The following is a 17,370-nucleotide window of genomic DNA, read 5'->3' on the forward strand; positions in this document are numbered from 1 at the left end:
CCTCACAAGCTTTACAATGAAACACACAATAAATAAACAGTCAGATTGTTACAATTCTCTAACCACCCTCCAGGGGGAATATCCACCCCGGTATCTCAATCCTTGCACTCCAGCACTAGGATGAACCAGTCAGTCCCTTTGTGAGATAATCTCTGCATCGATGTCTTACCTGGCTATTTCCAGGGGGACATTAATGCCATGTCTGTACATGCATTTAGTATTCATCCGCAATGAATTACATTTCCCAGAAACTAGTTCCCAGAACAACCCCGGTATCTCAATCCTTGCGCTCCAGCGCTTGGATAAACTCGTCATTCCTTTTGTGTGATAATTCCCTACATTGATGTCTAAACAGCAGCACAAGAACTTGTATTACCCGTCATCTGCAGTTTGTTACATTTACAGAGGTAATTCCTCTGATAGCACCAGCACTTGCCTTACAGAAAAACTATATAATAGAAATAGAATAACTACAAAATAATGAAAAATCGAATAAGGAAAGACAAATATTCCATGAGGAAGCTATAAAAGCTGTAAGGCTAATCAGTGTTGTTAAATTTAATCGCTCAGTCATAGGCATGTGAAAAGAGAAGTGTTTTTAATAAAACATTGAATAAAAAGCAATAAAAACAAGGTAATCATCAAGGCTACTAGGTAATCATCAAGGCTTTGTTTTCAACAATGGCTCTAGATCACAGTATGAACTTAAACTCAGTATAAGTGGGCTAATATTGTTATCAGACCCCTCTTTCCATAATAGAGGAAGGTCTCACAGACAAATGCATCACACTTTTTACATTTGAATACAATGTGCCCAGAGTTATCTCCTGGTGCATTACTCATTGGCTTAGTTGGTTACATCTAACAACCAACCATCTCCCACAACCCCTGTAGTTATATGATCACTCCAACTAAGGCTAGTGACAGTGGTTAATGTTCTAGACTTATACAGTAGATATAAAATGTCTACACACCCCTGTTAAAATGCCAGGTTCTAGTAATGTAAAAGAATGACACAAATCATGTCAGAACTTTTTCCAACTTTAATGTGACCTATAACGTGAACAATTCAATTGAAAAACAAACTAAAAACTTTGCGGGGGAAAAATTCAAAACTCACAATAACCTGGTTGCATAAGTGTGCACACCCTTAAACTAATACTTTGTTGAAGCACCTTTTGATTTTATTACAGCACTGTCTTTTTGGGTAGGAGTCTATTAGCATGGCACATCTTGACGTGGCAATATTTGCCCACTCTTCTTTGGAAAAGCACTCCAAATCTGTCAGATTGTGCACAGCCCTCTTCAGATCACCCCACAGATGTTCAATTGGATTCAGGTCTGGGCTCTGGCTGGGCAATTCCAAAACATTCATCTTCTTCTGGTGAAGCCCTGTTTTTGTGGATTTGGATGTGTGCTTTGGGTCGTTGTCGTGCTGAAAGGTAAACTTCCTCTTCATTTTCAGCTTTCTAACGGACGCCTGAAGGTTTTGTGCCATAATTGCCTGGTATTTGGAACTGTTCATAATTCCCTCCGCCCTAGCTAAAGCCTCGGTTCCCGCTGAAGGAAAACAGCCCCAAAGCAAGATGCTGCCACCATTATGCTTCACTGTGGGTATGGTGTTCTTTGGGTGATGTGCAGTGTTGTTTTTGCGCCAAACATACCTTTTGGAATTATAGCCAAGAAGTTCAACCTTGGTTTCATCAGACCATAACACATTTTCCCACATGCTTTTGGTGGACTTGATGTTTGTTTTTGCAAACTTCACCTGGGTTTGGATGTTTTTCATTGTAAGAAAAGGCTTCCGTCTTGCCACCCTGCCCCATAGCCAATTCATATAAAGAATACAAGAGATTGTTGTCACATGTAGCACACAGCCAGTACCTGACAGAAATTCCTACAGTTCCTTTAATGTTGCTGTAGACCTCTTGGAAGCAGTTTTCTTCTAGTCATTTCATAAATTTTGGAGGGACGTCCAGTTCTTGGTAATGTCTCTATTGTACCATATTTTCTCCATTTGATGATGACTGTCTTCATTGTGTTCCATGGTATATCTAATGCTTTGGAAGTTCTTTTGTACCCTTCTCCTGACTGATATCTTATAACAATGAGATCCCTCTGATGCTTTGGAAGCTCTCTGCGGACTATTTGCTCTGAGATGCAACTAAGAAAATGTCAGGAAAATCCTACTAGAACAGCTGAACTTTATTTGTGATTAATCAGAGTAATTACTTCTATTTAACATGAGTTTGAAAGTGATTGGTTAATTCTGAACACAGCCACATCCCCAGTTATAACGGTTATGCAAACAGGTTATTGTAAGGTTTTTATTTTACATTTTTCCCCATAGAAGATTTCAGTTTGTTTTTCAATTGAATTGTTCACATAATAGGTCACATTAAAAGTGGAAAAAGTTCTGACATGATTTATCTTTGTCAAAAAATGATTATCACAAAAACCTACCATTTTAGCGGGGGTGTGTTGACTTTTTATATCCACTATACGTGCTGCGGGCTATATCCTAGGAAGGAGGTTAATAAAAGGCGAGTCATATTAGGCTGGTGGTGAGATTTGACAGTGAATTAAATGTGGCATGTGTTAGTGTTTTGGCTGCTGTGTGTCGGGGGAAGGGGGTAATGGCTGATTGATGTGCTGTAAGAGTTTGTTAGTCATTGGGAGGCTGACAGCTGAGCATCGATAAGGCCTGGGAAATACCTGTCCAGTATGGATTAGTTTGGTCAGATGCATGCCAACTTCCTTTGGGACCGTGGTTGGAAAAATATCCTGGAAATATGCCAATAGATGTGATGGACAGATGGGCTTATAATCAGGGATGTATACATTCTTTTTATCAATACACTGTAATAGAAAACTGGAATTTATACGGTCATACGATAATTTATACTGTCAGGCCTTTAAGTCTTATCTTTTGCCATAAGTCAATTTGGATTTATATTTTTGGATATTAGCATGACCGGTCCCTCACATTTTTCGTTGCCCATGATTAAAACTCTAGTTGCTAGGGCAGTATGTTTGGGGTCATTGTCTTGCTGTATGATATAGCATTGTACAATAGGTTTAGAGGCCTTTGCTTGTACTTGTAGCAGACAAGATGTTTTTGTGACCTTTGGAATTAATATTTATTTTTCCAACAGCAGTTATATTATCAGTAAAGACACGTGAACTCATATTTTTATTTAGGTACTGTAACCTAGTCAGCCTGGATTTAAGGATATCTCATGGTTTGTACCTTGCAGTGCATCCTCTATAGTTCTGCTAGTGAAGTGTTCTGCTGATCGTAGTGGCTGACAGCCACAGCTACCTCCGGGAGAGGGTCAAATGGACAGATTGATATTATATACTTTTTGCCAGACCGCTTAAGCGGAGCTGGCCAAGAAGAGTGAATGTCTCTTACTGAGTGAGTGAGTGCCTGAGACTGATTAACTACCCATTGTTAAATAGTGGCTAGAGACGTGGACTGCCATGTAGTCGACCAGGGTTCAATCCTCACCGCGGATCAAACAAAGTAGGCTACAAGCATCAGTAGCTATATTATAGTGAGCCTAAAGTAAAACTGTTTATGGTTATTTTGCAATGGACGAACTGCACCGACAAGTAACATTTCGATTTACATAGTGTCGTTCAAATAGCGTAGTGGTTAAGTGTTCAACTGTCATTTTTTTCTAAATAAACTAACCAGCCATGGAGTGATTGGACTCATTGTTTTCATTATAGGTACTGTATAGCTACTAACTATCCATCTACCGTAATCTCTTTCTAATTTAACGGGCTGAATGTAATGTAGTGACACTGTCATATCTGTTGTTAGTTTGGATGTTAATAGGTAATGTAGGGAACTAGTTTCGAGAACCGTGGTGTTTCGACTAATTGGTTTGACAATGCAGGAAGTAAATAGAACACCACATCTCTACAAATGTATATCGTGCAACAACAACCGCTGTTTAAATAGCGTAGTGGTTTAAAGACCCAGTTCTTTCACATAGGACACCGCAGATCAAATCCAGCCAAGGCAACAACATTAATTCCTTCTAATTGCATGCCGTGTGAACTAGGCTTGCCTGGTTTCTTGTTTATTTTGTCGACTGTTCTTCGCTCTAGCACTTTAAAGGTTTTCTTTGGCCTGACTGGGAGTATGATATTGCTGATCTAACCAGTACTTTTTGTCCTATAAATTATGATCCGCACTTTGGTTTTTGGCGGCTGAATCTAGTTGCTTATCACAAAATCGAGTTCCCTACCCGTGGTTTACACTTTTAACATCTTTGTAGGTTACTACAATTCTGCAATTCATGCATCTACTTAATGCATTATATTGTGATATTGTACCATCAACATATTAACATGCCTGTGTAATTATCTCCATCTTCCAATCATCCAACCCCTCTCCTCCTTTACCTACTCCCCAGGTCATTGCTGTAAATGTGTTCTCAGTCAACTTACCTGGTAAAATTACGGAAAGTAAAATTCACTGTGACCAGTTAACTGTGTGTGTGTTTACGTGTCCAACAATGGATTGGTCCTTTTTTAAATGTATTCTTTTTTTTGCTAAGCCAGTCAAACATGATGTGTGTGTGTGTATGGGGGGGGGGGGTTGGATGATGATGATGATGACACATTATCTTTACCGAGGTCAATGTCATTTCAATTCCACTCAACTCTGGGATTGGATTAGGAATCAAATCAGAATTGAAAACCGTCCCGTAATGTGTGTAGGCCAATGGTATTGACCCCAAATTATTACACGCACATCCGAGCCTTGAATAGAAAACAGACAAATCTGTTCACTCTCTCCCTTTTTCCCACGCAAGCACACAGCTGCACACGCAGATGCCCATCCTGCTCCAGACTTCCACTGCTGCACAGCTAGTCTGAATGGAAGATCTAACTTCTCATTGAATTTCTTTGCTGGTAAATGCCTGAAACTCACTGTGACACAAACACGCCCTCCTATATATGCGTCTGTTCAGCGTCCCAGTGAGGAACATTTGGCTGTGTGTTGCAAAAACAACATGGCTCAGGTGCCACCCTCTGATCAGGCACACATGAAGCCAAACAAGCCTCATCAGGGGAAACAGAAAGCGGAACTGGGCAAAAAAGGAGAGTGTGATATTAGAATGCACTGGCCTTGCAACACAGGAATAGAAGAATATAACTGTGATCACTAGGATCGCCAGCACATAAACTGTACCTCCAGTGAGAAAGCCAGGACCAAGCCGCATCACCTTCCCAGCTATTTGATTTTGAGTTTTGGTGATATCCCACATTTTCCCCTATTATCCCTGTGTTCTGTTATAAAACACCCTACCGGGCCCTAACCACAAACCAGGGCTAGGTTTCTGCATCCTATAATGTGTACACTTGACCTGGGTCGGCATCATGTTGAGCCCAGAGGGGATCCAATTGCTCTTTGTCATTTGTGAAGCCACATCTTCGTTCTCTGAGAGGAGACAGGCATCTAGACAGGAGGAAAACGAGGAGAGGGAGTTTGGGGGATCGATCGAGAAGAGAGGGGAGAAGGGATAGCCATCTCACTTGGATTCTCCAGGCCCAGTGGAGCAGAGATGAAGTGGTAGCCAGAGATAAAGAACCAATGGAGAAAAAAAGGAAGGTAACGAAAGAGTGGGAGGTAGGGAATGGTCTTCAGGTCCCAAGATAGGAGAGAGATGGTGGCAGGAAATGATGTGGGGATTTCTTGGTCCCAAGTCTCTGTAATCTGACAGTGCAGCAATGCTGTTATGACGTTAGCTGGGGTGTCCGGTGCCTTTTCGTTAGCTGGTATTAAGCTAGACCTTTCTGACGCGAGAGGTTTGTCCTCATCCCGTCCTTAGCTTGACCTCATCACAACCTTATCCGACACTCATGTCCTCATCCTGCTTCCGTCCTATCACTGTCCTGTCTTCATCCACAAAGAGATTTAGGGCTGTCAGTCGAACACGTTCATCCCCAATGCAGCCTCTGTCAGCAGCGCGTACTGTGTCATGTAGGGCAAATTGATATCATGCCCTGTCCTCTGTGTGACTGAACATAGTGTAATGTTATATCATGCCCTGTCCTGTACGTTACTGAACATAGTGTAATGTTATATCATACCCTGTCCTATACGTTACTGAACATAGTGTAATGTTATATCATGCCCTGTCCTATACGTTACTGAACATAGTGTAATGTTATATCATGCCCTGTCCTATATGTGACTGAACATAGTGTATCATGCCCTGACCTATACGTTACTGAACGTAGTATAATGTTATATCATGCCTTGTCCTCTACGTGACTGAACATAGTGTAATGTTATATCATGCCCTGTCCTATACGTGCCTGAACATAGTATGTTATATCATGCTCTGTCCACTATGTGACTGAACATAGTGTAATGTTATAGCATGCTTTGTCCTCTACGTGGCTTAACATAGTGTAATGTTATATCATGCCCGGTCCACCATGTGACTTAACATAGTGTAATGTTATAGCATGCCTTGTCCTATACGTGTCTGAACATAGTGTAATGTTATATCATGCCCTGTCCTATACGTGCCTGAACATAGTGTAATGTTATATCATGCCCTGTCCTATACGTGCCTGAACATAGTGTAATGTTATATCATGCCCTGTCCTATACATGCCTGAACATAGTGTAATGTTATATCATGGCCTGTCCTATACGTGCCTGAACATAGTGTAATGTTATATCATGGCCTGTCCTATACGTGCCTGAACATAGTGTAATGTTATATCATGCCCTGTCCTCTATGTGACTTTTCCACATGGAGAGGCAGGATGTGAGTCCACAACACATCATCGTGTTGTGTGCTTAGTAAGGGGGTAGATGCCGGTCAAAGTAGGAAATAAATAGTATTCTGGTTTACTGGAGCGTCATGATTGGAACGTTTATTTGCCAATTAGTTACAGAGACGTCACTGCTCTGAACTACAGATAATTGTCCAGGAGACGTGGACTAGTGACAGATTAGGATACGTTGGAATGGGGTGGAATGAAGGACGAGCGGAGGATGAAGGGTGGAAGTGGAGGATGAGGGGAGGGCCGGAAGGCAAATATGAGGGGTGGATGAGGTAAGGATGAGGGGTAGAAGGGGAGGATGAAAGGAATGTTTTTTTGTCCTACAGTGTGTCACGTCTTCACCTCTCCTGAACTATTTATATGATCCCCCAGGTCACATACACAAACAGTCTCACTCACTGTTTTGTCTACATCCTGCTGGCTTTGTTAATGTGTTTCTGTATGTGGTACATCCGTGAAACTTTCTTATCTATTTCTACTGATAATGGTCTTGGTTCCCAAGAGCTACATGACCCTGAGATTCCTTTGACTCGGGTCGTTATAGCTCACTATACCATCTAGTGTACCAGCACCTCAGTCAAAGTCACATTTCATTTTTTTGGTACTCTTGAAAATGATGTTGAAGATTTTTGGACATTTAAATGTGTTGGAATATTAACACATTCTTTCTCGTTCTCCCTCCCAAACATTTTCCCTTTGTCTTTCCCTCCTTTTTTCTTCTTCCCCTACGTATACACCCTCTCATCCCGTTATTTCCTTCTCAGACCCAGTTTCAGTGGACCTGGACAAGTATGAAGTGGCTGTATTGTCTGATACTCTTAGGGGTTTCCTTCAAGATCTGCCCTCCCCCATCATCCCAGCCGTGGTCTACAGTGAATTGGTCTACACAGCCCAAGGTAGTACAGTAACTCATCACGTAACACACACATGATATCACAATCTCTCGCCATTCAACCCTTGTAGTTTCTGATGTTACTGAATTCTGTATGGAACAGTGGGCAACATATTGATGTGAGAGACATCTACAATGTAAGGAAGAGGGTGCTTAGTCATGCATGTTTTGAGTGTAAGGGAGGTATTGGTGACTTCACAGGGAGGAATTACTGCATAACTTTATTCAACTTTATTTATTATCAAAGAAACAAGTTCATTAGTCCTTAATTTGATATTAGGTTTTGGTTAAACATCCGAAAACATTCAGTGACAAAAAATTTAGGAAAACTGAGAAAATCTAAGGAGACATACTTTTTCAAGGCCCTGTAGTGCCCCCCCCTAACCCCCAACGCCCCCTCACTGCAGTGTCTGCACTGCCTCTTATCTCCGTGGCTTCTTCCAGTGTACCGTATCTTTAGTGCCTGATCTATTTTTCATTACTCTCTCCCTTCAACATAAGGAGTCATGCTTTCTGTGGGTGTTGTGCGTATATATATGTGTGTGCAGATGTGTATGTTTATGGGTGTCTGGTTCGGGAACACCCATATGGCAGAAAGGGGCAAGTTCACACACAGCTTCCCCTGACCTCACCCAAACTATCCAGCCTTTCCTCTATCAGCTACAGAAGCTAGGGTGAATTATGTAAGTAATTGTCTCTCTCAGCTCTGAGCCTCTTTCATCATACTGCCAGCACCAGTTTCTCTCTTTTATACACAGGAACATTTTAAGTCAAGAAAAAAAAACACTTAGAAGGATGCATTGTGAATAGATGAGGCTTATGTGAGGTTAAGCTCATTTGAAATGGAACTTCTATATGACATTACAGGGATGTCTCTTGTAAAGGATGTATAAAGCACTGTTAGAGATAATTTCACACTGAGCTGATGATTTCAGCACTTAACAGATTAAGTGCTGAAACATGTAACAGTAAAATATGATATGATCGGACATGCTATATATTACAGTGGTGTAACCATTCAAGATGTAGCTGTTATTTGTTTAGATGAACTGATACCCTTGAGTCTGAATATCACTGTCTGTGTTACAGTTACTCAGGCTTGAGCCTAGCCTATATAAAAGATACTGAGTTCATCGAAATGTCTGTAGCATTGGTGCTAGTTAACGTTTGTGGTTATTAATCCACATTAATGTCACTGTGTTTGATTCCATTTGTCTTCTTATGCATCATAAAGGGAAAGTAATAAAACATTGACCGAAATGATTTTGACGTTGGATAATGAAATGTAAATTCCTTATTACAACTTTGGCCAGATAGAGACAAACATTATTTAGAAAGAGATTGCCCCTGAGTTGGACAGCGGTAAAGTCACTGCATTATACTTAGCTGTGTCATTACAAGACCAGGGTTCAACTTCTGCGTCTGGAATTTGGCCTAACGGTCTGCATTTGGGTTGTTAGCCTTGTGAGTGGTCTCAGTCATGGTTGTTGGACAGAAAATGCTTTCCACCAGTGTGAGCGTCCGGCACACTTACTGAGCGATAAGGAATGTCTCAAACCAATGGGGGATTGTTAGTTTTTGATCCATGTGGTTTTCAGAGTTATTACAGTTATGTGGATAAAAAAATAAAATAAGTGAAAAGTCAACTATGTTAAGCAATTTATTCAACTTGAACTTGTGTCAGGTCCTGGCCAGGGGCCTCTAGGCATCTCTATGGACCCGGGGGCCACAATCCGGGCCTGACCACAAAGGTGCCTCTAGGCATTTCTGTGTTCCATTTTCGATTGTCCCCAGTAAGAGGCAGCTGTCCCGCGTTATGAAACACTCAAAACATTTATTTGAAAATGACATCTACCGGTGAGAAAAAAATCTGATGTTCAGTGATCATAGAGACGTATTTTCCCATATTGCCAGAACATATTTCTTGGCTCCACAGTTTGGAGCGTGCGCTACTTGAAAAGTGAAAATAAGTGTGGGGTTCGTATGCTGCTTCCTCTTGCCTTTCCAGCTTGCTTTTCATTTAACCATTCCTCCATCATAATGTTTTGAATGTTAAAGGTTTGTGGGTGAGTAGGTTTTCGCTTCTATTCCTTTTGCAGTAAATGAGACATTAGAACCACAATAAACATTGTTTTTAAATAAAATAAAAAAGCCTGAAGGCCGCCTGGATTTGATCCAGGATCACCTTATTCAGTAGTCACTATGCACTATGCACTGCGACACTAGTGAAGTAATTTGAAATTAAATGTTTCTACTTCTATTGCTAAATAGAGTTTGAACGCGTCGACACTGATCAACAAGGCGCTCAGGCGCCGGAGAATTTGTAACGCACACAAGTTTCTACTAACCAGGCTAATTTCAAATATAATGTCTCATTAATCTCACACATTGCTCTCTTGCAATAAATGTACACAATCAATTTAATGTTGTTGGTATTGCCACCTCAATTTTCAAAGCCTGAGGCAGTCAGGTCTCGGACACTCAATCGACACTAGCGGTTTCGTTAAATATCACGTGACACTGTTTAGAAACCAACCATCAGGTGACCAGAAATGTTTCGGAACATTGTTTCCGATGCAGTTAGTGTCGGAACATTGTCGAAAAAGCTCAGGACAGTATCGAGCGTGTGTGATAAGCAGCCCATCACTACTCGAGAGACTGTTCCGATGCATGATTTCAACATGTTTTTTTTAAACAATGAATCCATTATAATGATTTGAATTATAAAGTCAGAGCCATAGGATGCTCTAAATGAAATGAATAATTTTAAAACAATAAATAGTCTTGTTCCAATTGGTAGAAAATAACTGGGAATTGAACTTGTATAGTACCACAGGAGAGTCTGTGACACTACACACTGAGCCACTGCTGAACTTCACTCATGGCTGTAGTAGAATACTGAAATTGGTGATAAGGTGTTGAGTAAAGACCACAATGCATACTCAAAGAGTTACTGCCATAGACGATAGAACATTGTTACGATCCAGCAAGTGTCGAACACATCGGATCAGTATCGAGCGTGAGTGTCGAGCAGCCCATCACTACCTTTGAGTACTTCAGTTTGTGATTCATTGTTTGTGTTTTCTCTCGGTTTGCGGTCTGCCTCTCCTTTTATTGTTTTCTGTTCGGTTTGGAAGACCATTACACATTATGATGAGGATTTGTTCTGGACAGACAAAAACTTTTACAAACTTCAGTATCTACGTTATAGGAAGCCTAAAATAAAACAGTTCTGGTACATGTTAGGAGATGTCCAGGATAGACATACACTTCTCTCATCTTTTCACTTGACGAAAAAGTCAGTTATTGTCACATATATTGATAGATACTGTATCAATGTCATTCACAAATGGCTAATTAGCTATTAAAACGGCCAGTGGCAAAAGAGAATTGTTCAAGATAGGCAAAACCTTCGCTGTCTACAACCTTCAGTAACTACGTTATAGGAAGCCTAAAATAAAACAGTTTACTGTTATATTGCAACTATTTCAGATGGATTTTCAAATGTGTTATGATGCCCATGGGGCCCGGCCGGGCTCAGCCCGAAGGAGCGATGCGGAGAGGATCGGGTGATTGTCGAAGGCGGGGGCCTAGACAACCCGATCCCTGGACACGGAAACTAGCTCTAGGGACGTGGAACGTCACCTCACTGGCGGGGAAGGAGCCTGAGATGGTGCGTGAGGTTGAGAGGTTCCGACTAGAGGTAGTCGGGATCACCTCTACGCACGGCTTGGGCTCTGGAACCACACTCCTTGAGAGAGGATGGACTCTTCACCACTCTGGAGTTCCAATGGTGAGAGGCGGCGGGCTGGTGTGGGTTTACTTATAGTTACCCAGCTCTGCCGCCATGTGTTGGAGTTTACCCCGGTGAATGAGAGGGTCGTTTCCCTGCGCCTACGGGTCGGGGATAGGTCTCTCACTGTTGTTTGTGCCTACGGGCCGAACGGCAGTGCAGAGTACCCGACCTTCTTGGTGTCTCTGGGAGGGGTGCTGGAAAGTGCTCCGACTGGGGACTCTATTGTTCTACTGGGGGGACTTCATCGCCCACGTGGGCAACGACAGTGACACCTGGAGGGGCGTGATTGGGAGGAACGGCCCCCCTGATCTGAATCCGAGCGGTGTTCAGTTATTGGACTTCTGTGCTAGTCACAGTTTGTCCATAACGAACACCATGTTCAAGCATAAGGGTGTCCATCAGTGCACGTGGCACCAGGACACCCTAGGCCGCAGGTCAATGATCGACTTTGTTGTCGTTTCATCTGACCTGCGGCCGTATGTCTTGGACACTCGGGTGAAGAGAGGGGCGGAGCTGTCAACTGATCACCACCTGGTGGTGAGTTGGATCCGATGGCGGGGGAGGAAGCTGGACAGACTCGGCAGGCCCAAGCGTACTGTGAGGGTCTGCTGGGAACGTCTGGCCGAGTCGCCTCAGGAGAAGGAAACAGTGCCCTACCAACGCTGTTTACAGTAGAGGTGGGCAGCTGTTGACCTCAACTGGGGATGTCGTCGGGCGGTGGAAGGAGTACTTCGAGGATCTCCTCAATCCCGCCGCCACGTCTTCCATTGAGGAAGCAGAGGATGAGGGCTCAGAGGTGGACTCGTCCATCACCCGGACTGAAGTCACAGAGGTGGTCAAGAAACTCCTCGGTGGCAAGGCACCGGGGGTGGATGAGATCCGCCCTGAGTACCTCAAGTCTCTGGATGTTGTGGGGCTGTCTTGGTTGACACGCCTGTGCAACATCGCGTGGCGGTCGGGGACAGTGCCTCTGGGATGGCAGACCGGGGTGGTGGTCCCTCTTTTTAAAAAGGGGGACCGGAGGGTGTGTTCCAACTATAGGGGGATCACACTTCTCAGCCTCCCCGGGAAAGTCTATGCCAGGGTTCTGGAGAGGAGAATATGGCCGATAGTAGAACCTTGGATTCAGGAGGAACAATGTGGTTTTCGTCCAGGCCGTGGAACACTGGACCAGCTCTATACCCTCTACGGGGTGTTGGAGGGTTCATGGGAGTTTGCCCAACCAATCCACATGTGTTTTGTGGATTTGGAGAAGGCATTCGACTGTGTCCCTCGCGGCATCCTGTGGAGAGTGCTTTGTGAATATGGGGTCCTGGGTCCTTTGCTAAGGGCTGTCAGGTCCCTGTATGACCGAAGCAGGAGCTTGGTCCGCATTGCCGGCAGTAAGTCAGACTTGTTCCCAGTGCATGTTGGACTCCGGCAGGGCTGCCCTTTGTCGCCGGTTCTGTTCGTAATTTTTATGGACAGAATTTCTAGGCGCAGCCAGGGGCCAGAGGGTGTCAGGTTTGGGGACCACACGATTTCGTCTCTGCTCTTTGCGGATTATGTTGTCTTGTTGGCCCCTTCAAGCCAGGACCTTCAGCATGCACTGGGACGGTTTGCAGCTGAGTGTGAAGCGGTGGGGATGAAATTCAGTACCTCCAAATTCGAGGCCATGGTCCTCAGTCGGAAAAGGGTGGCTTGCCCACTTCAGGTTGGTGGAGAGTGCCTGCCTCAAGTGGAGGAGTTTAAGTATCTATGGGTCTTGTTCACGAGTGAGGGAAGGATGGAACGGGAGATTGACAGACGGATCGGTTCAGCTTCTGCAGTAATGCGGTTGATCTATCGGTCTGTCGTGGTGAGGAAAGAGCTGAGCCGCAAGGCGAAGCTCTTGATTTACCGGCCAATCTACGTTCCTACTCTCACCTATGGTCATGAGCTTTGGGTCATGACCGAAAGGACAAGATTCCGGATACAGGCGGCCGAAATTAGCTTTCTCCGCAGGGTGGCTGGGCGATCCCTTAGAGATGTGAGAAGCTCGGTCACCCGGGAGGAGCTCAGAGTAGAGCCGCTGCTCCTCCACATCGAGAGGGGTCAGCTGAGGTGGCATGGGCATCTGTTTCGGAAGCCTTCCTGGGAAGGTGTTCCGGTCCCGTCCCACCGGGAGGAGACCCCGGGGAAGACCTAGGACACGCTGGAGGGACTCTGTCTCCCGGCTGGCCTGGGAACGCCTCAGTGTCCCCCCCGGAAGAGCTGGAGGAAGTGTCTAGGGAGAGGGAAGTCTGGGCATCCCTGCTTAGACTGCTGCCCCCCGACCCGGCCCCGGATAAGCGGAAGATGATGGATGGATGTTAGGATTTGTTCAGAATTGACAAAAACTTCGCTGGCTGCATGATTGCCTCATCTTTTCACTTGATGAAAAAGTCAGTTATCGTCACCTATATTTATGGTTATGGTATCATTCACGAAAGGCTAATGAGCTTTTAACCATTTGACGCGTACGATCACACCGGTGTGATCAATCTAGAGTGGTCCCTGAAGCGTACGATCACACCGGTATGATTAGAACGTCATGTTTAGAACGCACCATTAGCATGCCTAGCTACAAGTAACGTAACAATGGCTGGTAAAACCGCGCTGTTATTTACTCACATTTACCTCAAACAGTGTTTATAACTTTATTTCCTGATTGTAATTATTTCAAAACCACACTTTGATATTAACCAGGTAGAAATAATTCAAATCGGGACAAGAAGTGTTACTTACGTACCAACAGACAGCCAACACTAATTAACAAAAACAAATTATATTAGCGACTACTACCGATAAAAACCATTGCAAAAACGTTCTAGAAGTTACGTTATCCGTTGTATGCATTTTATATAGTTTATTAATTTTCACTGCACTGAATAACTGGTCACGATTTGTTAGCTAGCGGGCAGCTGACGTTTGCTAGCGGTTAGCTGACGTTTTCTAGCTAGCTACAGTTATAAATCAACCAACTTTTGCAGAATTTGAGTCAACGAGAGAAGCTTGCAATGCAATGCATGTAGTGTGCCTTACCTAGCAAGGTGACTGTTCAAATGCTGGCGTGAGTTCAAATGCTGGAGAGTATTGAAGTCACGTGCAAAAAAACTCATGCTGGGGGGTCGGTAAGGAATATTTGAAACTCACGTGTGAAAAGGTTAAAATGGCCTGTGGCAAAAGCCATACAGTTCATAGATTATATTTGTGGTGGAGGTAAACTTAATAAGAAACGTTAGTCAGTTTAACACAATGCTTAATGGTGTCTAGCAAAATATTACTGGATAATAAGTTTTTAAAACAGCCAGTGGCAAAAGTCATACAGTTCATAAATGTTTTTTGTGGGGGAGGTAAACTTAATATGAAACATTAATCAGTTTAGCACAATGCTTAATGGTGTCTAGCGACATATTGAAACTCAGTGTGATGTTAATGCATCACAAATTTATCTAATGTTGAATTGCTATACCAACTATTGACAGATGTACAACTCTGCTGAGTGATAATTTTTGCACTCAGCAGAGTTTCGAAACATACTGATGAACCTGATTTGTTTTCATCAACTTCTTTCAGTTACTCGATAGCAGGTCTAGCTAACAAGATAGAAGAAATGCTTGAGGGCCTTCCGCTTCCTCTCTGTTGTGGATGGTCTTAATTCAATATGGCACAACGTAACAGAGTGTAAGAATCAAGGCCCATGTTCACGTTTGCACCAATTTTGAGGGATCCCAAATGTGCTATACCCAGCACATTTCAAGATCCTTGATTGTCTTAGGTTTGAACTTGTGGTCCGACCACAGGTTTTCAGTTGGATTCTAGTCTGGTGACTGAGATAGCAATTGTAAAAAAAAATATATAAAGCCGTTTTCTTCTGGCTGTGCGAGGTGAAGATTATAAGAGTACATGACCTTTTGGGCCACATCAATGTTTTTGCATGATCAGAAGAAAAGCAGGTCAATAAATGCTATTAACAATAAGATATTGATAAGTTCCAACTTTAATTATGAATAAGCTCTAATAACCATAACATTGTTAGTAATAAAGTTGCTAAAATGACTAGTAAGAATTCAAATATTAACTAGTTAGAAGTGTGTAGTTGATATGCAGTGCATAGAGTTCAATGTAAAATTTGTGACTAGAAAAAATTGAATAGCAAGTAGTTACAATTTGAATATACTGTATACTAGTTATTTTTGGGATGAGAATTACCTAATCAAATTTTACTGGTAAAATGAAAAATGTATTAATCGGAACACTAGTAACACTTAGTTATTTCCAGAGAATACATTTGAAAAAAGCCTTGCATAGAAAACCTACAGTAAATGTTCCTTGTTTACTTACAGTAAATGTTCTTCGTCTACTTAATTACAGTAAATGTTCCTCATCTACTTACTTAGAGTAAATGTTCCTCGTTATGGTATAGAAAATTGTTCGTCTGATTAGAAGATATTGTTAAAGAAAATTGCCCTCTCAGAAGAAAAATCCATATACCCAAATCAATCACTCCATATGCATTTGTTTATTCTGCAGTCAGATAACTTAATGCTTACAAAAAGTAGGCACTGTTTTGGGTAACACTATATTTTGAGGCCAAAAAGTGTGTCTGTAGATGCTCTACAGATTATCTACTGACTATCAGTAACATTATAACTATCTACTAACCTTAACCCTTACCCAAAACCTATCCCTTACCTTAGCAAGCAGTTGCTTATCAATTAAAAGTTTTTTAAATGTTTGTTGATAGCATTACTATTTATAGAACATCTGCAGAATGGTTGGATTCTCAAAATAAAGTGCAGTGTTTGTGGTAACATGTTACATAGGAACAGGTTACAGTAGTTGTGATGGCAATTCCATCGATAGGAACTCTTAAAGGAGTAAGTACAGAGACAAAATCCTCTTGGCACAATTAACAGTTTATTTGCAGATAGAGAGATGCATCAGAAGCTTACAGAATAACCCTCAACATAGTACAGGTGTCAGACAATTTTTTTATGTTAACAAGTAATGTAATGCACTGGTTGTGTTAGTAATCCCTTACTAGTTTATTTTTCAACGAAATAACACAATACTCAATTTCCCTCAGTGCAACCAACATACATTGTGTTTATTTTCTCCAGTAGCAAGTGGCAACTAAAGGATGCAAAGGTGGCAGCACCAGCACTTCCTGTTAAAGTTCATGATACACCATGATACAATGCCACACGCCCAGCTCCCATTCATTTCAGTATGTAGCGCCGAAAAGCGAGTTGTGCAGCCAAATCATCCTCTGTTGGACAACAAAAGTTGATCGCAAATGAACATATAAATACATGCTCTGTTTCTAAATGTGATTATTCTGAATCATTTTAAAACAGATTTAGTAATTATTCAACTCTGAATAAAGTCATGAAACATTATTGGATTATGCACATTATTGCAAAGAGCTTTCCATTTGAAATGTGCCTAACTTATGTCAATCAGTGTAGAAGGCTAGAGCTCCTTTTTTGTTCTTTGTTGTTCACTGCAATGGATCTATCTAGTATTTAAGTCTGTACATATATCCGGTTGAATAAGCTAAGCCTGCAATACAAAATAATGTATTGATTTAAGAGATTTTGGATTAAAGAGCTAAACACAAATATTTTTTCTCATTATGGTTAATGATTACTTGAGATAATAGGATTGGTGTAAAATGATTAATGATTAATAATGTTATATCCTGGTGACACTAACCATGACTATGTAATTACACAATAGCCTATTAAATGTGTGCCTTCTGAGCAAAACTGACCAGCACGTGGGAAATAGAATCAAAGGACTTATCTTAAAGTAAATTAACACCTTACTTACAACAGCAAGTAACTAAGTAACATAAATA

At 42.1% G+C, this 17,370-nt stretch overlaps 1 protein-coding gene across 1 annotated transcript in view; it reads left to right on the forward strand.

The window, feature by feature from the left end:
- The window catches only part of pik3r3b (phosphoinositide-3-kinase, regulatory subunit 3b (gamma)), a 209,803-nt gene that overhangs the window by 89,803 nt on the left and 102,630 nt on the right, over positions 1-17,370 (forward strand). The window contains exon 5 of the mRNA XM_029121550.2: positions 7,584-7,715. Coding sequence (XP_028977383.2) covers positions 7,584-7,715 — 132 coding nt within the window. The remainder of the gene's footprint in view (positions 1-7,583; positions 7,716-17,370) is intronic.

Source organism: Esox lucius, chromosome 8 (assembly GCF_011004845.1).
Source record: "Esox lucius isolate fEsoLuc1 chromosome 8, fEsoLuc1.pri, whole genome shotgun sequence".
NCBI lineage: Eukaryota > Metazoa > Chordata > Actinopteri > Esociformes > Esocidae > Esox > Esox lucius.